Below are 27,999 nucleotides of genomic sequence, written 5' to 3'. Positions count from 1 at the left end.
GGCACGCTCTACGCAAATGCCACTCAAACGCTTCCACTCTATCGCTTGTCGTGTTTGATGAGAACAAGTGACCCCAGCCCTGGCCATTCGGTGGAAAATGTTTGACAATCTGCCAAAACGAAATGTCTGCTGCAAAACACGCGTAAATACTCGGGCGTCAAATCCGCGGTCTGTAGGATTAGCGCTACCACCTACCAACATGCGGTAGGAACAGAAGACGTAGTTTCATAAAACGACTTTGGCGTACTTATTAAGACAATTGATAATTAAGAAGCTATTAACTAAATACATAAAGAGTGGAGTTAAAAAAGTTGGATTAATTCGTTTCGTCGATTTTTATGTAGTGTTCGACACAACTTTCAGTTTCTATTAAGAGAGTTTTGTCGTATTTGAAGTTTCGGTATTCTTCCTGTTTCGGCAAGCAATCCGAAAGCAAACCGAAACTAGATTTGTCTAAGTATGGTCAAACAAATTGAATCATGACCCAGGGTTGGAACCTTTTAATAATAAATTTCACTATGATTTCCTTGACAAAAGTATGAGATGTCAACATGACATTAGTAGCACAAATGTTAGGATCATGATTCAATTTTTCGACTGTACTTTCTTGTGGCGTTCGGCAGCAATCAACTTAATTTAGTTTAGGTTAGTTTTCAACATAGTTTATTCAACTCTATTTTGTCCTGTTTTATCGCTTCCTTTTAAATGAAAACAAGTTTTTAGATTATTATTTGCTAAAATCACCCTCAAATTCTGATTAGGTTTCGGCCAAAACTCAACTTCGGTCAAATTGGTATCTGCACTAACTCTTATTAAGTATAGTAAGTGTTTAATATTTGTTTTCTTTCAAAGAATATAAAGTACACATTGAAATTACTTAATTTGTCAGATACGCGGAATTATCTAATGCTAGTTACGCGGATTTGCCCTATACCCGATGATAGATCAACCCCCAGACAGCGAGCAAATCGACCTTTTTCCAGGCTTAGTGAATTTATAGTGACGACATAAATGTAAACAAATATTCGACCTTGTCTAATTTACAATATGGTACAAAATCAATTGAAGTCGTTAAAAATATCTTCGTTTTTAAATTAATGTCTCATAGGTGAACAATATATAGCTATGATTCATTTTTTAAATTTTTAGTAGCGTGTCTGTCTAAATTAGAGGGACCTGGAAAAGGGTTAACAGTCAAGATAACCAACACTGGGCGGAGTTCAAAATATTAGACGTCTAAACGACGGTAGTTATATTAGTATAAACGTTTTCTGTTGTGATACGATAATTAACTATGATACAGTATATTATAATGTACAAGCTTTTATTTAACTTGCCCTGTACGTTTATTTATTTGGGTCAAATCTCGCAAGTTAAATTTGACACACTTCCAGTAGTCCGATCGACTTGAAATTTGGTAAACTTATGTAAATCTGATGACAATAAAATAATCTGATAGTGACATCCTGGTAGTCCGGCCAGGATCGTCTCCACAGGACGGAACTATTTAACGGTTAATGGCATCGACTTGAAATTTGGTATTCAAATGTAGTTTGGGTGACAATACAAGTACAGTCAACAAAAAGTACAGTCAGCAAAAAAAGGGTATATTAAAAATGAAATTTTTACAAGAAACTTATTTTTATAAAAACACAAAACAATTTAACCAGCCGTTGGTTTTAATGCTACGAAACGATATTGAATGAATTTTAAGTTTAGCGTAACTACCACATCATATTTAGTTTATGATTATCTTTTGAGAAGCAATGTATTGCGTACAATAATTTAACACAAGAGAGAAACAAATCTGTGATAGTTGTCACGTCAGCAGGTGTTAAGATTCGTTTTTTTTTTTAATAAAAATGGAACCAACTACAAAAACGTTGAAAATAAAATAGAATATTATTAATAGGTAAAAATATTCTAGGCTTTCTGGAGAAAAGTATTTGTATGTATGTATATAATAATAACTCTTATTGTACATTTATCTAATACCTTTAAACGAGCAATTCTTGTATATGTATATATACAATTAGAATATCGGAAACGGCATAAATGATTTTGATGAAATTTGGTATGTAGGGGTTTTCGGGGATGAAAAATCGATCTAGTTTGGTCTTATCGCTGGGAAAACGCTGGTTACGTAGCCCAGGTACTAGAACACATAAATTCAACATGCAAAAAAAATGTACTGTGAACCATCAACGAAAAATATAATAAATAATATTCGTCTACGAAGAATTTCTCTATCGTGCACGCACACGTTTTCCGGGATAACTATTTTCCCAAATCCTTCACAAAATAAAATATTAAATTCATATTAAATTTCGTCACGATTAATAAAGCTAGAAACATACTGATGGCGGAGGCGGAGCGGGTTAGTGTTATAACAAATCAATACCATGGGAACTAAATATATTTTTTAATTGTTTTTTTTGCATCCTTACGTCAAGCTTCAGTATTATACGTTTCCCGAGAGACATCAGGAGCCTGATTAGTAATTTCAGGAAGACCGAACGACGTTAGACACTGCCCTTGCCCTTGTCAGATTATAATTGCTTGCCCAGATTGCCCGTTTATAGTGACAGTTAGGTCATTATCCCGATCAGAGGCCGTATTACCTAGCGTTTCTGACGCTCGAATCGCGATCGCGATCGCAATCAAATGACAGTTTTCACATACAAAAACGATCGCGCGTGTCAGAAACGTTAGACAAAACGGCCTCTGGTATTATCTGATAAAAGTGTCCGTCTAAATTTACTAAGTACACATGCCACAACAAATCATTACTACAGACATCCAACACTCCCATTTGACAAGTGCTATATTTACCTACATAGGATCCGTTTTACCACCGACAATGTAAGTGGCAGTCACAGTACGTTTTCAGGTGTGAATTGCCAAAGAGACTAGTGATTCTACTACGTATCAAGGGTAGCCGGGGAAGTATTTGTAAGTGGCGAAGCACTGGTAGAATCTTGACGGCAAAAGTCAATGAATCTAGGGGCACGGTAGTGCCCCCGCCAAGTCGAGCAAAACAAAAACAAAGGCACGGCCGTACCATACTTTTCTCGAAGCCATTCAGGCTATTTTCAACATTATACTCGTAATTATCTTTGAACATTAAACTACCGTGAGACTCACTCGTATACCTAATAAAATAAGCCCGGATAACTCACATCTTAAAGCGAGTTTAGTTCGATATGTTTCGGGCTAATTCGTAGCCCTTCATCTAGGAGCACGCGACACCCATGTCCATGCCGAATGCCATGTTGTGTGGATCTTACTTGCACAAAAAATAATTTTCATTGTCTGTTTAAGAATTGTCAACTGATTAACCAGGAGTAACCATACGACAAAAGCGCAATATTTTTAACCAATTACAAAAAAAGGAGGAGTTTATCAATTCGGTTGTTTTTTTGTTTGTTACTTCAGAACTCCGTCATTTATGACCACGTCATTTTTTACGGGATGACCGTAAAAGTAAAAATTTGGAATTGAAATAAAAAATACAAAAAGATTCCAAAAAAACAATCTTAATTTATGAACCGGTTTGAATTTTTTTTCTTTCGTTGAAGAATGACAATTAGGTCCCATAAGTATACCAAATCAGAATCTGACGATTGAATCCTAAGGATATCAAGAGCTCTTCAAATATTGGAGGGACACCTATGGTAATTTGGATATAGTATTTAGTAGTAACTCGTGCATTTTCTCTTAAAAATCATCATTTGGTGAAGTAGGACTGATGATGAAGACCACATTTGACCGACGGAGCTACTACTCAATAACAAGTACTTCACGGGTTGAATTTCAATTATTTTAACACAGTTTCTAAGCAACTTATGCTAGTCGTAATGTATTCTTATGGTGAAATGGGACGGGTGGTGAAGCACCGTTACTCCTCAATAATGAACGTCTCGGCATCGGAAAAAGCAATCTTTTGCAGTTGAGCAGTTGACATTAAACACTAAAGAGCATGAAAAAAATATATAAAAAATTGAACCGACTAAAAAAAAAAACATGAAAATATTTTTCTACTAGTCTGAAGTCGATGCCTCAGCACTCTCTCTCGCTCTCTACAAGTAAGGCTCTACAAGGCTAGAATGAATTGGCTGTTACTGAACCAATGAGATACACATTGGTCTTATCTGTGCTTTTATCAGGTGAGATAAAGTTTAATGTAAAAAAACTGCAGTAAAATTAATAGAAACCACATAAAAACAGACAAGCTAAGTATTAAGGCTGTGCTTTGATCGCGGCAGAGCGAAACGAGTGCCAAGTGAAAAAATGTAGAAAAATCAAAACTGATATATTCAGCTACAGATACATATTTTTTTTAGCTAAGTATTAATCATAATTTAACTTTATTTTAAACAACTCTTGAAGGGGTAAGAAAAGGGTTGAAATGTTGACGCTTGATTCTGAGACAAGAGTGGGTTGATGAGTTTAATTATTTTAACGCGAATAAAGTCGTAGACAAAAGCTTTATAAATGGATCCGGTACGAGATTTGGACTTGAACTAATGCACTTGATCAATTCTGTGCGTCAATGCTCTTTTCTCGCTAGTTGGAAGCCCAGTCTAGAAAATACATATATTATGTTGCTGATATTTTAATCCCCAGAAAAGGTTTTATTTACTATCCCATAAAGATAAAGACTAGAATAAAAAAAGACTTTAACAGTAGTGAATACGAGCAAAGACATAGCGAGAACAAGTAAATTGCTGTTTATTCAATAAAGTATAGGCGTTCCTTCCTGTGAAGTACATAATTAAGTACTATGTACGAGTATGTGAAGCTCGCAATTAGGGTCAAACAATTTATGAGACCAACTGAACATTTTCATGTGAAATTAGTCCGGATCAAGCAGCTACGTTGAACGTAATCACAAAGAGGTAATTTTCATAATTATTCGTGCCACGGGGCTACGCCGTAGACCTTGTAAGAATCTGTAGCAGGCTACGTAGCATTGTAAGTGTTAGTTATCCCTAAACTTGGCAAGGTGAGACAAGTGTACCGAATTCAAACCTCGTTGGATTCTTGTAGAACTAACACCAAAAACTTTTGAAAAAATACAATGAGATGATCTTAAATTATGTTTCTTATTAGATACGCTGCCAATTATAGGGGTTAAAAAATATTCAACGTAATGAAATGTATCAATTTATCTTTAAGTACCTATCTAACTGTAGTTTCTTTCATACATCGTCTAATAGAACTCTTGCACACCTACTTAAAAAGTTATCATTTAATTGAAAATACAAACTGAAATATAGATGCACAGAAAAACCAGAAAAATAAGACCAGCAGTGGTGTAGCAGTATAGCACGTGGCACGGAATGCCGAGGACCTGGGTTCGATTCCCAATGCTGGTCTTATTTTTCTGGTTTTTCTGTGCATCTATATTTCAGTTTGTATTTTCAATTAAGGTTTTACGGGATGACCGTAAAAGTAAAATTTTTGAATTGAAATAAAAAAAATTACAAAAATATTCAAAAAAAAACAATCTTAGTTATCATTTAGTTAAAATATGTTTATTATAAGAAACATCCTTTATATCAGATAGGTATAAATATATTATCTATAAGTATAAATATCAAAATACTTAAATTTGTAAATAATTAAAATGTGGCGATAATAAATTTGCTTCACACCTACGGAGATCATTGACCTCGCTGAAGTTTGTTCGTAACGTTTATAAATAAAAATTGTCTTACCAATTTGAGTTTATAGAAGGACACTAATACACAATCCGCACTAAGACACACACTATGACCTATTCTTATTGTTTATTTATACTAGTTTCTAGTGGCACACTTAGTTTATGTTTTTTAACACATGAGATAAAACCACACACTATTTTTATAAGTTCTACGAAATTTCACACGCACTATGACTTATTTAATATTTTTTAATGTCTTTGGTCACACTTAACTTTGCTTAAAGGATTACGATTTAAGAGGATAAAACAATGTCTAAAACCATTTATAAAACAGTGTAAATAGTTTTATAAATTGTGTGTATAGTTTTCAAAGGTTGCAAGTAGAAAGTTTCAGTCGCTTCTTGTGTATAAATAGGTTTTGGTAAAATTTTCCTTTGATTAGCATGGTGGGTAAACGAAGAAGTGAAGCGGGGTCCGTTAAAACAAACTCATAGGATATGTCAATCGTTAGTGTGATATGTGTTTGAAAGTCGACGAAAGTTTTTTGGACTGACTTCAGCGTTCATTTTAGATCACGGGGTTTTGAGCTTTGGCGGGGTCGTTTAAGTGTTGAAGAAATGATGGATAGATATGAGATATGTGTGTTCGTTTGGTCGATCGTAGTCCATGGGGCGAGTGCGCGAGCGCGCGGCTGACGGGCGCAGCGGTCGACGGTGGACTGCCGAGCGGCTGACGGCGCCAACTCGGCCGCTTAACCTGCGTGCACACTGCATGCAAACCCACTATGCAATTACCTTTGCCGCGAAACGACAGTGCCACGTTACTCGGCGTTACTAACCTAGATACGTCAATCATCGTTTTGGTAACACACGTTTGTAACACGGCATGTAAAATGAGTGCTGCGAAACAATTTAAATATCAGGATTAGACACCATTTTGTCATTCGAAAATATAATTAACCTGGTCATTTAAATTTGTGATTATAAAGTAATCACCTAATTGACCTTATTTTTGTTAATTTTTTAGGATTTGGTACCAGCAGAGTCCAAAATGGAATATTACTGTCAGTCACATGTCCCCCTGTTACACAGGTTTTACAGCCAAACGGTTAGAGAGTTCAGATTTTCACGGTCTAAGCATTGCTGAACGAAAGCCATAAAAATTTCCAAAAAATATTTTTAAACGTTTTTAAGAGGGGCTCTCACATAACTAAAGAGGGCACGAAAAAATTTTCCGACCTGTCCCATGTTGAGTAGATAAAAGTTGTAAGTATTTTTCGTTTTCAAAATATTAACAAACAAAGAAATGAGAAGGCACCGAAGTCAGCTTTTTCTAATTTTTGTTTCGAAGGTGGTCAGCTTCCTAATGACTTGCAGGTCCTGAAATTTGCTCATTATTAGTACCTACGCATGTTTTACCAACAAATACATAAACCAGATTTATCTCTAAAATTCCGTAAATTTGTTTATGTCGTTTAAAATTTCTCCATATTTCGTACAATTTGCTTGGAAACAGAGCTCTGCTAACTAACACTATGGATGTTTATGGATGCGATCGATTAAAGCCTTCATATTTTGACATAATATTTTAAAATTTGTACGGAACCTTCAGTGTGCGAATCAGACTCGCACTTGACGGGTTTATTATAGAACATGTTAAGCATACAGGGTAGTTGTTTTGTGTTATCAGTTTTATCCATTTGTAGCACGCTACCAGCAGCAGGGATGGCCTAAATGGCCATAGCCATTACTTTAAAGTAGGTTTCTTTGACGATGATATATGTGAACACTGCCTATGTCTTTTAACATGATTCACAAAAACGTGATTAAAGATATAATAATATGTTTAATTGTTAATTCAGTAGCAAGGTGGTCTTTCCCTGTTTGAAACCAACTTAAAATGTTGGTAGAGTTTTTGTCATACGAGCTGCATGACAGAATGTGTACTTCTAAATACTATTTTATGAATTGTGCTTTTCTTTTTGAAAACCTGTCAAAAACCTCGTTCAAGTTAAAATACTTGCAAATTATATTTATAATACTCTTTATTACGTAAGAACATCTGTAAGAATTTAGGGCAATCCTGGGCAATCCCTTCTTAGTGCACTGCTATGAGATGATCCTCAAGAAATGTGTCTGCCAAATGTCAAGTACAATGTACAATAGATGAGGCTGTGCGTTGTATATCAGTCAATTAAGTTACTCTTTTATAGTACCTATTTACTAGCGACCCGCCCCGGTTTTGCACGGGTACAATTCAAAAAAGTTCAAGGCACTTCACATTGTTCAGGTCCATTTCCCAAAAACTACACCCGCGTAAAGCTGGGGCGCGTCTCTAGTATATGTATTATATATATATATATATATATATATATATATATATATATATATATACTATATAGTAAACACCGTATATATAAAACCGTCGCTATAACTTTAAACACCGTAGGATCGACGACGACGGAAGTGACTTTATATTTATACTATGTAAAGATTATTTTTACTTCCATAAATAAACGCCATTTTTGTTATTTAGGACGACTTGCATGGTCCAAGGTTAAAAAAATAATACGTTAACTCTGGGTTTGCGCGTAACTCGGCTTTATATTAGTTAATTCTGTTCCATGCAATCCCGCGTTAGTCACAGTAGTAACAATACGTGACAATGTCCGCGGTTGCGTTATCCGGGAACCGCAAACGATTAAATAATTAGCTGGACTCGGCTCGGATGCCCAGGCGCATCACATGACGTGTCGTGACGTCACGCGCGGCTGTCGCCAACTCCCGACGCAGAATCTATTCTCGAAGCGACAACTCCCAGTAAACGGGCGACACTGAAAATATTCTCGACCACTCAAAGGTCGATCGTACACTCATAGCTTCATATTTCAGTGTCACTAACTCCTATGCCGATGATTCCGGTGATGACTTAATAATGTTTTCGAAAGGAGAATCAATGTTGTCTACGGCGATGGTTTTATGGTTGTAGTATTAAGCGATGTTATCTACTGTTATTCTTTTATTAACCGAGTTTCGAGCGAGCAGGAAGTTCACAGCTCGTCTGTATAAAAATTCATTCAACGATAACTTTTTATCTCGCGAACCGTTTTTTATTAAATAAATTTAACGGGGATAATTTCAAAGCCGTGGTAGTAGTAGCTTGACCTTTAGTTTCTCACGAAAAGCGTCTTTCTTTTTCACAATCTGATTCTTTGATTGAAAAATACAATTGAAATTCACTATGAGCTTTTCGATGAAGAAAAATGTGTTGGGTAACCCTACGAAACAATTTAATAGTGTACGTCAATCCGCACTGACCTTTCAATCTGATCTTTCTTCTGTTCTTTGTGTGTGAATATGAGCAGATTTATGTGTATACAAGGTTGCCTTATTTACATTTTTACAAAATGTGATTATGGTGACAGAAACTACTGATTATGTCGACGTGGTAATAATTAGTACTTAGAGCTAATAGAAAAAAAACAGTGTTTGAAATGATTCACGTTAATTACATTAAACATAATTTGCACAGTTCTCGAGTGGAGGCCGCGGATCGGCAAGCGCAGCGTAGGACGTCCACCAACAAGATGGACGGATGACCTGGTTAAAGCCGCGGGTTCACGGTGGATGCAGGCCGCTGCCAACCGAAGCAACTGGAGGTCTGTGGGGGAGGCCTATGTCTAACAGTGGACGTCCTACGGCTGAGATGATGATGATGATGAATATTTGCACGGGGTGAAGATCGTGATTAAGCTGGTAGATATGTCGACGAAATATAAAGAAATCACAAAATATCATAAAGTTATACATCATTAGAAAATACACACATCAAAAAAGTCTTAGGATATTCATTATCACTCGACACAATAGTAATGCATAAATGTTCAAAACTGCCTAGGGATGCAAAATAACACTATGATGTGTGTATTTCTAATTTTGGTAAGTGTTTTTAATATTAAAACTGTGCATATTATACCAAAAACGTTTTCAGCAAAGTTGCGGCAAAGTCAGAAGTGTAATTGTAGAAATCGAAATGGATTGACAATATTGACATGGACCAATTGAGACTCATTGAGGCTTAATGGGGTTCTAAGGCAAGGCGAGGGTATCTTGGTCCGGTTATGAATCCAAATAAATTTGTACAAATTCGATTTAGGGTCACAATTGGAACTAGATGCAATCTGAAAAATTAGGTCTAATGTTTGAAACAGGAGAACTTATTAGAATAACTATCTATTAATCGCGACTTTGTCTGCGCGGTATTAGTAGTAATTATAATACAGACATCAAATAACATACTAATAAGATACTAAATTTATCTGGAGTTAATAAGTATTATCATAACTTCTCGCAGCAGCGACTGTCGCTAAATTATCGCAAATTAAATGACGGGCAGTGCTTATCACTGCCCGCATTGAGTTTAGCAAAGTTGGTATCAGGTATACCTAGTGCCATCCACGAAGACATTTTAATAAGAACCACGGCACGCGTCATCGTGAATGACTCTACCAATAGGTACCTACTCAATGCTTGTCAAGTGCGCGGGTGGACGTGCGAGCGGACACAACAATCATATTGCCATTTCGTTCTGAAATGTCCTTCGTGTGTGTAGTTTTGGTGTTTGCGTGTAATCGTTGTAATCGTTAAAAAGAAGTAGCGGGCCGCATTTGTGACGAGTTTAAGAACCTGTGATATTATATTTTATCATCAACTAGCTTTTGCCCGCGGCTACGCCCGCGTGAAATTCGGTTATCGCGCGCTGTTCCATTGGGAACTGTGCAAAAAGAGACCTATGCCACTCGCGGCCCATAAACTATCTCTGTGCCAAAAATCAAGTCGATCCGTCGCTCCGTTTCGACGTTAAAGTCGGACAAACATACAAACACACACACTTTCGCATTTATAATAGTAGTATGGATTCTCGGCGCACAGACTACACTTGCAGATCTGTGTGTGAAATTGCACCTGCTTTTCCCCAAAACTACACCCGTGCGAAGCATATAAGCGTCGCTAAGTTGAACGCCTGGACGTGCCCCGACGCCCGTTGCCATCGCCCGAATATAGATATTTCAGCGAGCAGAATTATTTCATGAAATATGAATTTCATGATTTACCTATTTATTTTATTTACACAGTAAATTAGTTAGGTATAGAAAGCTATCGCTTAACACTTAATAAGGCCCCATTTATTGGAGCATACTACCACAGAATCAAAAGCAGCTATCGAATATAATACCGTAAGGTCGGGGTACTTTGACCCATTGGAGCGTTACTTTGGCCCACATAAAAACCATATAGAAACGTAAAATAAAACGTAAATTAAATACATAAAAATGTGATCGATCAATTAACCCCAACCACATGGCAAAGAACCATATTCTCAAAGCAATAATAAAACCATGACTGAGTTAATCCCATGGGCCAAAGTTACCCTTCAGGGCCAAAGTACCCCAACCTTACGGTACCTAACAAAAAATATTTTTTAAGCAAGTCGTATTTTCAATAATTACAATGGAAATTGTGGCGTATGATGAAATTAATAAGGTTCAGTTTCCAACTCAATACAAGTGGTCCCTAAATCGCCTCTAACTTATTAAGGGTTAACACAAACGTAATGCCATCGCTGACTTTTTGCTCACATACACTATTTGAACGACCGGATAGCTCAGTGGTTAGAGAACCTGAGAACCTGACTACGAAGCTTTAGGTCCCCGAGGGTTCGATCCCCGGTCGGAGCAGATATTTGTATTTAAAATACAAATGATTCTTCTCGAGCCCTTGGGTGTTTATTATGTATTGAAATATGTATCTATCTATTTACATATATTTATCCGTGGCCTACCGGCACCACCATAGCCAAGCGAATTAGCTCGTTGAAGTGGCAATGGGCAGGCCATATAGCACGGAGAGCAGATGGTCGTTGGGGCCGAAAGGTTCTCGAGTGGAGACCGCGGATCGGATCGGCAAGCGCAGCGTAGAACGTCCACCAACGAGATGGACGGATGACCTGGTTAAAGTCGCGGGTTCACGGTGGATGCAAGCCGCTTCCAACCGACGCAACTGGAGGTCTATGGGGGAGGCCTATGTCCAACAGTGGACGTCCTATGGCTGATATGATGGTGATGATGATCCGTTACCTAATACATAACACATGCTTTGATTACTATGAGAATTGGTCGTGTCAAGTGTCCTGTGATATTTACTTTATTATTTATTTATTTTGTTGGTTTTCAATAGAACAAGACAGCATTTTCAATGAAAGCACTCAGTCGGATAAATTTCCTCAAGTTTCCTTCTATTTGACACGTTGAACAAATATCGTCAGATTGAAATATTAAATGCATTAAAACCTTGCTTTTAAATCACTCTATTGATAAAGACCGCTTTTTAAAATCAATCACGTACTTAGTTCAAAAGTTCTAAGTGTATGTATTATTATTGTAGGTATATACATGTAGAGGGTCAAACAGCCAGGAACTGACTAATAAGAAAGTGGTTTTACACTATGTAGAGATAGATATCGAAATATACCTACACCCTAAAGTTTGAATACATGAAAAACTGAAATGAGTCACAGAAAATTGGTAAAATTTTGATAGAGTTCAATCCAAAGTAACTTGAATCACGCATTTTCAAAGAAAACCGCGTAAAACATATGATTTTTCATACAAGAGTGTCTTATCATTTGTGTACCTACGCCATCAGTCAAGGTGCATGTATACGTTTTTAGACAATAATTTTGGCCAGGTGCCACACATGAAATGATTTATTTTGTACGGTGTAGCAAAGTCAAGATCAGAAGAAAATAAACTTAAGTAATTATAATATTTTGTACCACTTACATAAGCCATTACTGCGTAGAAAAGTAGTGCATGTATTGAGGACCAGATAGTCTAGTGGTTTGAAATATTTACTATTACGCTTGAGGTCATAGGTTCGATGTCTAATTGAGGCAGATAATTATGTCCTTACAAGATTAAAAAAATACAACCTGTATAGTTGCAAAAAGGCTATAGGGTTTGACCGTAAGACAATAAGCAGCCTATAAAATTACGGCAAATAGCAACTGCCTAACTTAAACCTGGTTTAACGACTTAGCCTTTTTAGCTCTTTCTACTTTATGACTCCAGGCAAAAAAATGGGGAACTCAATTTTGTTATTAAACGTTTTTTATTTTTATTTATTTTGTCCCACTGCTGAGCAAAGGCCTCCCCCTTAAACGTTTGTTAAGTAAATTTAAGTTATTTTGTCATTCGTTTGTATGAATATAATATAATTTACTGCACACGAAAATTAAAAAAAAGTACAAATTAACAGAAACAAACGAATGAATAAATTTGTCTTTGTCGCTTTTATATTTGCCTTCAAATAAAACATAGAAAAGCTATGGGAGCCTAATGGTATGACCTACTCACGCAGGGGTTATGGGTTCGATCCCGGGCTCGTTCCTCTGAGTTTTTCGGAATTTAGGTGTGAAATTACTATTGAAATTTACCATGAGATTAACGGTGAAGGAAAACATTGTGAGGAAACTTGCAAACACGTACGAAAAAATTTAATGATGTGTGTGAAGTTCCCGATCCGCTCCGGACCCAAAAGGAACTACGACCCAAGCCTCTCATTTTAAGAGGAAGCCTGTATCCCGCAGCAGGACGCATATCAGCCGAGATTATGAAACAAAATATAAAATTTGCAGTAAAAGATTCTTATGAAAAATATGTATTGAATGTTTACTACCTACGTACCTCTAACAAGTTAAATAATCAAGTATTCGTTACAATTTCCGATAGCAAAGTTTCGTAACTTTTCAAAGAAAGCAGATAATAAAAAAAATATGTCTGACAAACCTCATTAATCCACCCTCGATAAACGAGCAATATCCTGGACATGAGACCAGGAAACTACGTTACTAAGCATATTGGATATCGATAAAAATAGTCTAAGTGTAATCTTGACACGTATATAGCAACTTAAAGATACGAGTACATTTAACATTGAACAAGTTTCTGTTAAAAAGATCATTTTTGCTGACTGTACTTGCATTGTAATAATATATACTTTAAGGACGTGTGTCTAAAATGGTTATTCCAATATCGTTAAATTTTATATACTATAGGTTGAGTCAGAGACCCGTCGATATGTTTACCAACTTTCAAGTCAATCCGACTACTAAAGTGGGTCAAAATAAACTTGCAAGATTTGACCCTAACAAAAATCAACAACACCATACGTTTATTTCATTTTTGTGATTGTTTTGCATGACATCTAGTGTCACTAAAGATTATTAAATGCCCATTCGTTTCGGGTAGCTGCATTATCTAAGATTCAATTCCGCTCGTTCCTTCCACGGTTCTACATTTGCCTCTTTAGTTACATACCTTTAACATAGATGGCGTTCATAACAAAAATTACGTGGTTTGGTAATTTGCTGTAGGGCTATAAGTAGGTATATTTTCTTTAAAAATGTATTAAATTTAATCATATTTACAAAATTTTAGGAGTCACTTTTGTCACGCCCGTACGTATGAAAAAACGTCACAATTTTTTTTGGGGACATTTTCTTTTAAACCATCGACTATGCTCTTGAATTTAAGTAGGAAAAACCATATTTTTTCAAAATTGAAAATAAAGAAAGGGTACTTACACTTTTTTTTAAATGCCTAATAAAATAAAATTAATATATTATTCAGTTAGCTTTTAAGCATAAAATACTGTGTTCGGTATCAAATTAATCCCAAATAAATACAATTATTTGTCCGTTGTAAAGTACTAGCCATTGCCCGCGACTCTGTCCGCGTAGTATTCGTTTATCGCTATCACCCGGAAACTATGCAATTTTCCGGGATAAAAACTATCCTATATCCTCTCCTTATAGAACTGGCCCTTGTATGCAGGGGACAGAGGGGAGTGGAAGTATTTGAGGGGAGGCCTTTGCTCAGCAGTGGGACAGAATAGGCTAACAATAATAATAATATCCTTTCCGGGGACACAGACTATCTGTATACCAAATTTCCTCTAAATGGTTTCAGCGGTTTAGACGTGATTGAGTAACAAACATCCAATCATCTTCACAAACGTTCACATTTATAATATTAGTAGGAAGCAGGATATTAGTAGGATAACACTAAACAAATAAGTATTTCAAGATAAGACGGGATCAGATTGGGCACAAAAACTGTAGAAAGAGACTTCATTTAGTAATAAATAACATTGTCGAAGACGCATGGCGTCTCAAGTTCAAAAAGGTCGACATTGATTTTTATACCGCTCAACAATATTGTATGTATTGTAGATAGTATACATTTTCATCGACGTACACGGGCCGTAACGATTTTTAAAGACAATAAGACCGATGCATACCTAAATTTTAAAAGTAGGCCACTTGAACTCCTAATCTGAAATTTCCAGTGCTTTGGAAAATGCCCTCTGAATAAGCACCAGATATTATCACGCATTGTTGATTACTCTCAGATCACTCGTATGTAACCTTCTAATTTACCAAGCAGAATGTATTGAGTAATGTAAATTACAGGCTCTTCGCAATTGGAACTCTGAGAGCAATTGGGTCATGGGTCAAGGCTTCTGTCAAGGGCTGTACAATTCACCCGGCTGCATGGACTCCTTTTTTTACGTAGAAAAATATTTTATTCGAAGAGAAAGAGTTTGCGCTTACACTACTGGTTGAAGTATTCTTAGTATGACATTTGAAGGGTCTCGTTAATACGGACGGATGCTTCTCGAATTCATTTTTGAAAAATTATGGTAGGAAAACAATCTTGGTTTTTTATAGCTTTTTTAGGTTGAGGTTATTTTTAAAATATAAATATTTTTTTTAGTAAAGTAGCATTTGTGACTTGTGTTAGTAATTAGATATTATTTTTAATTTAATGTATTTGTAAAATTTAATTGAATTAAGAGAATTTGAATCATTTCAAGAATGTGAAACCCATTAATTAGTATTAAAATTGTTGATATTTTTGATGAAATATCCATTCCGGTGGTAATTGTGCCATGTTTAACATAACATTAATTAAAGTACTAAATCTTAAATTTGCTCTCTGTATTAGTATCTTACTTTTTCCATTAGAATAAAGACAAAAATCTTGAAATGTAGTTGTCACGCAGATAAGACCCTATTTCACACCCCATTGATGTACACTTAAGAAATTTCCTTGACGTAAAAGGCTTTATTCCTCTCAAGCAGAGATGTGACGATAAATCTAATAGCAGTTGCCTGCGAAGACGCTTGCTTCCAAAAATAGCCTCCCAGTGTCCCGTGAATTCCATACACCCCTTATAAAACATATAACTTTCCTTGGAGTACGAAAGATTAAAATTCTCTGTATATAGACGATTTCACGGATAAATCGGTCAATTCGTCCAGTATCAAGAGAAAAATTCAACAAGCTTATGTTGGGATATTTTATTTACAAACTAGCTTATTCATTGATTTTTAACATTTATATAAATATACTGAAGTATCGGAATTGCTGCATTTCTTTTTTTTGCGCTTTTTTTGTTGCAAACAACAAAACAATTGACTGTGAATACGATTAGTTTGATGAAAAGTTTGACGGACTGCGCGGGTAATATGCGTGCGCAGGGTTCCGCCATCTTGAAATTTTCTCCCCATGTCACAGGGAACACAGCGGACGTAACAGCTGTGAGCGCGTCTCACTGCTCATCCCCTAAGCCGAGTTTTTTTACAGTAAATTCCGAGACAAACGCACAGTCTGAAAACAGAAACAAATATAGTCTGCGGTATCGATATAAAAAATTCGTGTTCAAAAAACGAGTTAAAAAAGTAAAATTAACAAATTATCGATTTTATACAATCAATTCGTTGAAACTAGTGTCGTGTTCTAAAGTTAAAGTTAAAGTGTGAATTTTACGGATGATACATGAGTTTCTGTAGAATATTTTGATTATCAGAAGTTTGTAGAGTAGCCAGTAGCGGGAAATCGATAAACGCCTGGAACCGCGGAGGCGGGTGTTGCGAAAGTTACAGCAGCAGTGTTCGGCTACGATCACGGCAAATCGTAAACGGCGTTATAAATAAATAATTTTACGATTTACTGCAGAAGAGCTCATCTGAGGTTCGTAATCAAACTGTATATTATAGCTTCTGGCATATTTATTATTTGTTATTTATTACTTCGATAGACAAGTTCTACTTTAAAATCCTTACATATTTTGTTTTGTTTATAGCTTATACAGCGTCAAAATTCTAATCATAACATAGATAATTTATCACCATTGATAAAAAAAACTAAGATTAATAACAACAAAGTACGTTTTGAAACGAAATAGGTAAATGGAGAAATACATAATTAAAAAGGTGGAAAACCAAAATTCTGTTATACCTATGATGCCTTGCTTTAGTAATTTAATGAATTCTCAACTCAATTAACGATTAAACAACGGCAGCCCTTTGAGTCATTGAATGAAGTAATTAATTACGTTTGTGAATTCATTTGGACCGACGAGAAACCCCGGTCATTGCGCGTCTGAAAGAGATTAACAAAACATAAAGGATGGCAACATCGTAGAAAAAAAACAACGGACAAAACACGGGCTCCGTCTATTTATAGCTATCGCAAAAAGGCATACAAAATCGGCATTTCTCACTCATTGTTGCAAACCGATTATCGTGATATATCCCGAATATCATTTATTTTTGCTCTTTATACACGTTTTCGTGCGAATAAATGCTTAAAAACAGTAAACCGAGTATTTTATACTGTCAATATAAATCGTCTCCATATCGCTTAGGATGTGACGACACAATTGTATTATCTGCGATTCCGTTACTCCTGCTTTGTTTAAACATACATAAAGTACACGTTTATATCAATTTATCCTTTAAGTACATGTTTGTACAGATGTATTTCATTTAACAGATCAAACCGATAAGCCGTTACGGTTACCACATGCCAAAGTTCTGCCGCTTTAGGCTTATTTGAATGCTAACAGTAAGGGTATTAAAGTTCGGTTTTACTTAATCGTTGTTTTTAATGGAAATGGGTTTTAACGGGTAATGCGCTGAAAATGCGACATTTATGTTTAGTGAAACACAAACATTTGACGAAGTTGCAAGTGTTACAAACTTCCTGAACCTCCTCTATGTATGCAAAAAATAATAACATAGGATATGACGAGATTAAAGAGGAAGAGGTAGTTTGCTAAGCGGTAAAATTACAATATGATTTTCTTAATCTAATATAGTTTTTGTAATACTTACGTTTGTCATTTTTTTCACTTAGATGGCCGGTGGCGGAGACCCGAAATGGCAGAAGGATGCGTCCGACCAAAACTTTGATTATATGTTCAAACTGCTCATCATCGGAAACAGTTCTGTAGGAAAAACCAGGTAAATAATAATAATAAAAAAGCGTTAAAATAGATCAAATAACGTTAGTTTCATTAACAGATTAGGTCAATCAAAAACCTTAAATCTGCCGACACTACAAATTACTTAATCGCCGACTACTGAAGCTGACGTCAGTGTTACGTGTATCTTTTTTATTAAGGTTGCTTTCTTTACTTTCTGGTTTATATTTCGACGGGTGTCTGACTATCATAGTCGTATCATATAGTAAAACGAGGCTTTTACATACAAAGACAATAAATTAGTCTATGTATTATTATAATTGCTTCTGTGTAAAGAATGTGTTTTCAAGCTAGATATACAAGCGTTACAATGCACGATATGAGCGAAAAACCACATTCACGCAAGACATTTACGCATAGAAGGAGAGGAAAGGATCAGTGCTTCTTAATTAGAGGTACAGAAGTTTAAGTACCTACCTAAAGTACTTCTATGTTTCTTCCAGTTTTCTTTTCCGTTACGCGGACGACTCGTTCACATCAGCATTCGTATCGACGGTGGGCATCGACTTCAAGGTTAAGACAGTCTTTCGCCACGACAAACGAGTCAAACTCCAGATATGGGTGTGTATTGACTTTAATATTGCCCTTAAATTGCTAAAAGTGGCTCCGAAGCGGTGAACTCTACCTACCCCATTTAGGAATACAGGCGTGATGTTTGTGTGTGTGTGTGTGTGTGTGTGTGTGTGTGTGTGTGTGTGTGTGTGTGAATTGACTTTCACCGTCGCTTTGAATTTTTAGTTAGTAGGTAGTAGTAAGACGTAAGTAAGGAGAAAAATATCATAATGGGGCAACAGCTGCAAAAGTGTCCAGCTTTAAATTATAAGACTACGGCGATAGTGGCCGGACATTTGGGTGTCTTATAATATCAGATCGGCGGTCAAAAGGTTAAACATATCGCTATTCCATTCTAATGCGTAAATAATTGATAATAGCGAGATCTAAAGCAGGTAATTGTTCGACCGGGAATGTATCTCCATTATACCAGGAAGGTGTATTTCCAACGATCCTTTGAGCAATCGTAAGGCGGTGTAATGAGGGGGAGTATCCCGATCTCCTAAATTACCCCGAAGATTGCAGCGATACCTACAAAAAGGTTGTTAGATATTTAAATAGCTGGGAGATCTTCATCTTGAAATATTTATTATTCTCTTTGATTAAAATTCAGCGATGTGATAGCGATAACCATGATTTTTTGCTTCGCTTTTTACCTTAATGGTAACTTCCTAACGAACATGGCTCTTGTTAATTTGTAAAGAAGTACGTAGCCATTTAAATATAAATTTTTAATAATATTAAATTTATGCTAACTGTTTCCCGTGACTTCGTCTACGCGTCTGTGAAAAAATCGTTTATCGCGCGCTCGTGAGATCTAAACAATTTTCCGGAAAGAAAATATTCTGTGTTCTCGCCAAGAGCTCGAATTATCTACAAACACCAAATTGTATCCCAATAGGTCGAGCACTTCTTAAACATGAAAGCGTGACAAACAACCAAATATATTCAAGCTCTCTTTTATATTATTTGTTTACGTTATGTAATATATTTTCTGATAAAATAATATTGGGAAGACGTTTAATACTTTCAACTTGAAAAACTTGCCGTATGCTGAGATGGATACTTACTACCTACTGTATTATTTATTTTATGACTAATTTTTTTTTTTTATCTGGCTCATGTTGATGATGATCATAAGTAATACTGATTATGATGATGGGTGACGTTACATAAAGGACCTAAATTTTATGAATAATTATTCAATTTAAAATTGCAGGACACGGCAGGGCAAGAGCGCTACCGCACCATAACAACAGCGTACTACCGAGGAGCCATGGGTTTTATACTTATGTATGACATCACCAATGAAGAGAGTTTCAACAGCGTCCAGGACTGGTGAGTGAGATAGCAAATGAAATTATTATGTTTGCCACAAAATTCTTCCAAAATTTGCAATATTAGTTTGTAGTTCAAATTAAAATGTTGAAAATCGCTGACAGCTTCACTTCAAAGTTGGTCAATCTTTTAAACGGATTGAACCACTTTTGGTAAAACTTAGCTACTTAAGTTACTCTATTAAATTAGCCAAATAACAAAAAAAAACATCAAAATCGGGCCGTCCATTTGAGAGCTTTGATGAGACAGACAGACACACACACTCAAAAATGTAAATAAAACGCAAATGATGAAAATAAAAGAAGAACCATATATGACATGACAATTCAATGTCATTATTCAAATAAAGAACGGTTCAATCAACTTTTAAAGATATTTTTATGTACCTAGCAATAGGTGTAAGTACCTACAAAAATGTATGTTTGAACGTAAAGTTTCCAGTGCTACTTCTAATGTAAATATATTTATGGCACATTAAATTAACAGGAAACATTATTCTGTAACGTGCAACGTAAACAAAATATTTGTCACTATGTGTGATAATTTCTTTATGAAAAAAAGGTTGCAAACATAACTATGAAGCATTGAGTGAAAAGATGAAACTGTCACATGCTTCGTAGAAAGTATTTGTCATACTGTGTGTAAACTTATTTAAATCTAAATTAAAGTTATTAAAATGTCATGGAGGTTTGCGCTAGTGTCGCCCCCTGCGCAGAGCAATGAGCAGTGGGATTTCAGAGGGCGCATGACGGATGCAATTTACATAAAAATTTAAAAATCATGCCGAACGATATACGTAATATGGAATTGGTTTAAAAAAGAGAACATAACTGAAAAAATTTTAGAAAATTTTATTGTTGTAGTAAATAATCGTATTTCTTTTCTACATATTTATATTACATATTTTCAGTGCATTCCTTTTATAGTTCACTATCCATTTATGTAGGGAAAATGACCTCTTTACATCTACAGATGTAAGAGGTGCATATTCGTAAAGTGATACTTCACCATTATTAGGAACATTATTAACATCACTCAAATTTCTATACAAATGTACAAAAATAAAATATTAATCGAAGCTTAATAAAAGTCTTATCCATCTTATATGCTTTCGCCGCCATATTGCATCCATCATCCGCCAATTAGCAATGAGCCACAGACAGACAAAAAAAAGAAGAGGTATAAATAAAAAAATGTGAACCAAACAAAATAATCACCCAGATTCCTTCTAATCTATTAGGCTGCGTTTCACCATAGATGTGCCGGGGTTGGGTTGCGAGGAATGCGTTTTTCATGAACCAATAGAAACGCTTCATTTACATATCCTCGCACAGCACATCACTGGTGGAAACACTGGTGGAAACAGCTGAGCGGAGCGAGGCGAGGTAAATGAAGCGTTTCTATTGGTTAATGAAAAACATATTCCTCGCACCAAATCCTCGCACATCTCTGGCGAAAACGGAGCCAATGCTAAGTAAAAGCTAAAAGAACTAGCACGTGTTAACGATCAATGTAACTCTACAGGGTGACACAAATAAAAACGTATTCGTGGGACAATGCCCAAGTTATTCTCGTGGGAAACAAGTGTGATATGGAAGAAGAGCGTGTGGTGAGCGCAGAGCGCGGCAGACAACTCGCTGAGCAACTTGGTGTCGAATTCTACGAGACCAGCGCAAAGGAAAATATCAATGTTAAGGTGAGACATCAAGTAACAATAAAGAAAAATAGGATTTGACTATTGTAAAGATGTCATGCTTGGTGTCTAATATACATCTCCTGGTGTAGGTACGAGGTGAATTTCCCTTTTCCTTCAAGAGCCGGAACATATTATTATCATTATCTTATAATTATAATTAGCTTTTTTCAATCAATCTCCACATATTCAGACGATCCACGATCTTTGCCGAATCGTACGACTTCCACTCAAAGACAGACTCAGCAGATATTATTTCCTACAGCAAGTTACCTAACCACTGCTACTTCAGTTTACTCTATACCTTTAAGTACTACGATCATCTTCAATATCTGTCGCATACATAAAACACTTAAAAATGGGACTTTTCTTTGTACTACAAATTTGGTGCCTAAGACACAATTAGGTACACAATTGTTACGTTCATTATAAACCAAATACACCAAAACAAAAGTGCCACATAAATGCATGCACTCATTTTATATTTGCCATGTTCAGGTAGCCTTTTTCTGCGATCATTTTTTTGATGGTGAGACCCTGTCGCAAGTACTTTTTAAATATTTGGATCATTCTATAAATTATGAATATACTAGCCTTTTCCCGCGGCTTCGCCCGCGTGGAAGTCGGTTATCGCGCGCTGATTCCTCGGGCACTGTGCGTTTTTCCGGAATAAAAAGTAGCCTATGTCACTCTCTGGCCCTTAAACTATCTCTATCCCAAAAATCACGTCCATCCGTCGCTCAGTTTCGACCTTTGCCTTTCCCTTAAAATGTTTGTTCCTCTTCCAGTCTGTGTTCGAGCGTTTGGTGGACATCATCTGCGACAAAATGTCGGAGAGTCTGGACTCCGAGCCTGCCATGTTGGCCGGTGGAGCCCGCGGCCAGCGTCTCACGGAGCAGCCTCAAGGCAACAGCAGCCCCGCCTGCAACTGTTAATGTAGATACAACACTAGAAGGAACTGGTCGACGTCACCGATAGCGCTTAACACTCGTGGGTCGTATTATCAGAAATGGAATCAATGGATTAATTGCTACGTACATAGCTTCTAAGACTACGTACTTCATCACACAATTCAATAACAGTTTTAAATAGATTTTTTTAACAATAATCTGTAAATGTAATAAAACTTCTTGGTAGTCGAAGCTATTCTGATTAAAGTAATATTTTTATGTCCTTTATAATATGAATAAACTGTTTATTTACCTAAATAAATAATCTAACCAGTTGTACATCGAATTCCAACACAAACTAAAAACATCCGATGTTATATAGGATAGGACCTAGAAAAAGAGGCTAGCTGTCTACCACGAGTGTATGCGTTGAGTTACTGCAGTAATAGGGCTAGAGGTAAAAACAATCATGGACGCTCATTGTCCGTACCAAGATCGGTTTTATACATTTTATTAAACGGACATAATTATACTTATTTTACTAATTACTGAAAATGTAATAACCCCATAATTCATTGTTTCGTGATTAGTGATCACATTGTGTGTTACACTATAACCGAAACATAGTGTTTGTCACGCGGCAACGTAGTTTTTTAACACCTACTAAAATAGCATTAACACATAATTAAACGAAAATTAATTGGAAATGTTAAAGCATATGTGTATCTATATATTATTGATTATTCTATAGGTGTTAGGTAGCTATATATCGTGAGCTGGAGTAGGGATCTGATAATTCTAATTCATAATAATATAATTGTTAACAACCCGCAAAAAATCCGTGATGATATAGTTTGGCTTTTGTTTAGTACTTACTCTAGTTACTTATAAGCTTGAACCCTTAATCGTTGTTGCAAAATTAGATTGTTTTTAAACGTAGTCTCAATTAACAACGAGAAACAAATAAAACTGTGTAATTGATTTTATTAGGCGCGCTAAAATGACTAAATTAATCTCTCTATTTGGACCAAAGTCATAAAAATTGACTCAGGATGGTCACTTTCATTTAAAATTAGTAAATATTAGTCAAATATTATAAAGAAGACATTCAGCTATTGCTTGCTTTCTCGTCCATTTATGTTAGCGTTTACAATGTTCCTTTGAGAAAAAGTTTTATTAAGTAAATACTTAGTAAAATTTGTTACTTAAATTGTCTAGTAATCTTATGCCTATTACCTACTTCGATGTAGGCAATAATTGTTATGCTTCATGTTATTTTCGACTAACATCAGGCAGTTGCATACTACTTAGCGTTTCACTATGTAAATACGTTAACCAGTGTATAAAAAACTACTGTATAGTATTATATCTACGTACCATATAAATCTGTTTGTATTCTTGTTACTACGCTATGTTAATATTTAACTATAGGTGTTTATTTAACTACAGTCATTAGAATAAGTAAGACGTATTATAAAACTGTACTATTTAGTTTTATTGCATCTGCATTAATTATTTATGAAATCCGCTTATAACGACTTCTTGCAAAAAAGCAAAAGGTTTAATTTGACACTTTTCTATTCATGTTTGTTAGTAATTTGGCTTACGCTGATGTTAAAATTCTTCTATAACGAACTATTAACGGTCGTTATAAGCGGACCCCACAGTATTTTGTAGAATATAAATGTTCTTCGTGATTCCTTCGCGATGAACCTACATCTAGGTGTATCGGTAGATGACATAGACAATACGATTTATATCAAATTCTGTTGATACATGAGCACATTATTTTTTTAGAAACTAATTACATATGGTTTAGTATTAGTTAAGAACAAACGTCAATACTTTTGATGGGGAATATCCGAACTATAAATATACGTACGCTTCGTAAGGCAAAAACTCTCATTCATTATCATCATTTGTCATAAAATGTTGGCTATTCTTTACAATTTATAACATTATGACGCCAAATTTATAAAAGAAATTATTATAGTGACAATTTGTCGTTGTCTCAAACAGAAATGAATGTTATTGCAAGGTATTAAATATGAACGCATTATGAAAACTTATGAATTATCAATGGTCAAGCGATCTTAAAATTCTCGATGCTTCTGAGCATTAGTTCAAGGTTTAAAACTGCTTATGTCAATTGAACTTCAATTACCAACAACTACGACGGAGAATGGTAACTAAAAGATATAAACAAATAGGAAAGAAGCAAGATATAACAGTAGCCGTATTGTACTAGCAGTGTGTATAAGTCCTGTAGCGTAGCAGGGCGTGAAAGAGGCATATCGTAGTGACGGGCTTTAGGTAGGTTGTGTTGAATAGCAACTTTAATTCAAAAGATCATGTTTCTATATTTATCAGTAAACATAATCATAATTATGATTTGCAGAAAATATTCGAGGATTTTTTTCTACGTTGTATCACACAAATTTCGGCTCGGTAAGCGGGAGAATAAAAACTAGAAATTATTCATAATGTATGTTATATTATAATATTTGTTGTGTGTTAAAGGAATTATTTAAAGATACACCCGTGTAAAAGATTCACGAATATAATTATATAAAATATTAAATAATTATGTGTTTTTCTATTTCACCGTTATCACTTTTAAGTTTAAGTTTACTAGTTAAAGTTTATTTCAACCACAGGCAGTAAATAAAGTAAATCTATTTGGTTGCAAATTGTCATATTCGCAAAGGTAAATTAGACACATTTTACAAGCTTTTATTAAACTGGCAATGTTTTTATATGGTGTCTTCAAATCTTTAAAGACAAAATACACCCAATTTCAGTGATCGAATTCATATTTGTTACGGATTGCATGGGATAAAAGTATTGGTTACACTTACAGTCAGCACGTTAACACTTAACACGTTGAATATTCGCTCAAATAAAATATTATTCTTAGAACCGCAGCCAGAATTAGCTATTACTTGAAAAATCCGTCACCTTGTGTAGCAGATCCTAGCATAAAATGCAAAATTGTGGAAGGAAAGAACGTGTGAATAAAGGTGCAATTCTACCCGTGTGCGGTACTGTGCGACACTGTGCTGCATATTGTTATGGCATATGATCATAACAATGTGTTTCACCAGTGTGCCGCACAGTGCCGCACGCTGGTGGAATTGCACCTTAATAGTCTTTTTCTTCAAGTGCCTCTCCATTACTGAAAGTCGGCAGTCAGTTTTTAAAATTTTTCCTTATCCAGAGCTAGTCTGAACAGTTGTTTCACGGTCTTGATGCCGATCCATTCTCTGATATTACGAAGCCATGACATTTTCCTTCTTCCAACCCTCCGCTTCCTGCCACCTTGCCCATCATTATAGTTTGCAATAGATGGTATCTGTCACGACACAGTACGTGACCCAAATAGGCAACCTTCCGCCGCTTGTTAGTGCGTACCAGCTCTACACTCTTCGCCATACGTTTAAGGAGCTCCACATTACTGACTTTATCCGTCCAACTGATGCGGAGCATTTGACGATAACACCACGTTTCGAACGCTTCTAGTCTCTTCCACAGGACTTTTTTTATGGTCCAAGACTCGCATTAATAAAGCACGACTGGCCAGATGTAGCACTGTAGGAGCCTAGTGCGGAGTTTTATAGATAGCTGACGACTGCTTAAAACTTAATAGTGGTGGCACTTTAACCTGCCAGTATTTATTTATTATTTTTAAATTATATTCAAGCTTAGTCTCAGAACTTTTTAATGCACCTAAATACTTACTAAAAGAGAGTTACAGACTTTAACCGTGTGATATAAAGGAGCTACACTAGAGCATAGTAAATGGCTGGATAAAGAATATGCTTGCTATGATAATACACGAAACATTAAAGGAGACACCAGCCAAGTCCACAGCTAAACTGGGTCACAAAGCGCGATCGATTGGGTCAAGGATGAACGGTGGTATCGAACACACGGTATCACATTCACAAATATTCGAACGGATGCCATTTGTGCCATAGAGCTGAAATCAGGGATCTATGCTAGCGTTTTTCAGTAGCTGTGCACCGTCTGCCAATCAATCTAATTTTGTATAGATTGACGTTGAGGAAGCGTGCGGGGAGACGGGAGATGCTCGGCGCACCTAAGAACAGCTTTGCTGTTCGACTGTATATCGCCATTATTGGCCTGGACATAGAAAATAAAAATAAAAACTTTCGATGTGCTCTTATGTACAAAATTTATTGAACATTTTTCAGTATTAGCAGAGCCATCTATGTCGTTCACATTGAAGCAAATTGAACACTGCCTCCGTACAGATATACAAATCATGATTATGTGTACATTTTCAGATAGATGGCGCTTATCGATCGGTAGGTACAGAGGAAGGAAAATGGCTTATGTAAAGTACCTAAAAGAAAACTTACATTGACTCTCAAAAATATGTAAACACGATATATTTCAGTAAAACTATCGAAAATTTCGGGCTTTAGTAATGATAATATACTGTCGAAAGCGTCGTTTATACATTGATATTTCATCAGAGCCCCTAAAGCAGTAGGTAGTGCTGTTTTATAGCTGTGGATAGGTTGTACTACTTAGAGTTGTGGTAATCAGAAGATTTTAAGTTGTACTAATAGCAATAGCAACGTAAAATTTTCAATACCATTTCGAATATATAAAGTATCGTGCTGCATTTTTATTGCTAATTTTTCTTTTAACAATGTTAGACGGTAGGTATACAACTTTTTTTTCTAAGCAACAAGCAGCTACTCATAAGTATTTTACCCAAATTGTTTTTTCTTAGTAAGCAACTAATATACTTAAATATTGCCTTTTTGTAAGTATTTAACATATATATACAATGAAGTTTCGAATTTTCGAATAAAGAATTATTAAGAACATTAATTTGCTTACATTTTTATTATTACATCAGCAATACCTAGTTAAGTTACAAACAAAATGTGATCAAAAATAATATTTAGAAAACAATATTACTGTCAGTAAAAGTAATTCGTATCAAAGGCCTTTCAAATCACACCCAGATCTTAGGATAACAGTATCAAATGAATCTACGGATTTACACCAGACATCCATTTTTGCTGAGCAAGACTCTAACGTCATCAATAGTGGTCTACAGAATGACGTTGAATTATCCCTTCACACAAACTTGATCCGGGTTCTTCAAATGGAAGACCACCTTCAAAGTTTCTATCGCGAAAAGGCAAAGCGCTAAGTCAATATTTCTTCTTTTGTTTTAGTTAGGGAATTGCACTCGTGCTTTGTTTCCTTTGTTGGCGTCAATACATATTATGGGACACGGGTTTGAGATATCTTAGTTTATGTGCGAGTTACATTCAAGCATTTCTTTTGTTGTAGTCGGACACGAAATATTAAAATTTCGTTATTAAGAATGAGTCAAAACTACGAAAAAATCTTTAGTACTAAAAAAGGCCATTTAATTTTTAATATGATTCCATATCCTTAGAATTGGAGGTAATAGAATGTTCATTGTAA

At 35.6% G+C, this 27,999-nt stretch overlaps 2 protein-coding genes across 4 annotated transcripts in view; one reads left to right on the top strand and one right to left on the bottom strand.

The window, feature by feature from the left end:
- The window catches only part of Stacl (SH3 and cysteine-rich domain-containing protein), a 263,899-nt gene extending 257,495 nt beyond the window's left edge, over positions 1 to 6,404 (bottom strand). The window contains exons 1-2 of the mRNA XM_074095440.1: positions 6,220 to 6,404; positions 5,721 to 5,937 (exon numbers count right to left, since the gene is read on the bottom strand). The gene's annotated coding sequence lies outside the window, so the exon portion shown is untranslated. The remainder of the gene's footprint in view (positions 1 to 5,720; positions 5,938 to 6,219) is intronic.
- Positions 6,405 to 16,282: 9,878 nt separating this feature from the next.
- On the top strand, positions 16,283 to 25,111 carry Rab3 (RAS oncogene family member Rab3). 3 transcript variants are annotated; one of them, XM_074095426.1, is made up of 6 exons: positions 16,283 to 16,760; positions 17,928 to 18,034; positions 18,498 to 18,615; positions 19,826 to 19,944; positions 21,469 to 21,640; positions 22,426 to 25,111. In XM_074095426.1, the coding sequence occupies exons 2-6, from the start codon at positions 17,928 to 17,930 to the stop codon at positions 22,570 to 22,572; spliced, it is 663 nt and encodes a 220-aa protein (XP_073951527.1). In that variant the 5' UTR covers positions 16,283 to 16,760; the 3' UTR covers positions 22,573 to 25,111. The 3 variants fall into 3 exon arrangements, with proteins under 3 accessions (XP_073951527.1, XP_073951526.1, XP_073951528.1); XM_074095425.1 differs by lacking the exon at positions 16,283 to 16,760 and adding an exon at positions 17,736 to 17,838; XM_074095427.1 differs by lacking the exon at positions 16,283 to 16,760 and adding an exon at positions 17,830 to 17,853.
- The last annotated feature ends 2,888 nt before the right edge of the window (positions 25,112 to 27,999 follow it).

The sequence above is a fragment of the Choristoneura fumiferana genome, chromosome 12, assembly GCF_025370935.1.
Source record: "Choristoneura fumiferana chromosome 12, NRCan_CFum_1, whole genome shotgun sequence".
Lineage (NCBI taxonomy): Eukaryota > Metazoa > Arthropoda > Insecta > Lepidoptera > Tortricidae > Choristoneura > Choristoneura fumiferana.
The sequence above is the reverse complement of the archived record's forward strand: the minus strand, read 5'-3'. Positions and strand labels throughout refer to the sequence as shown.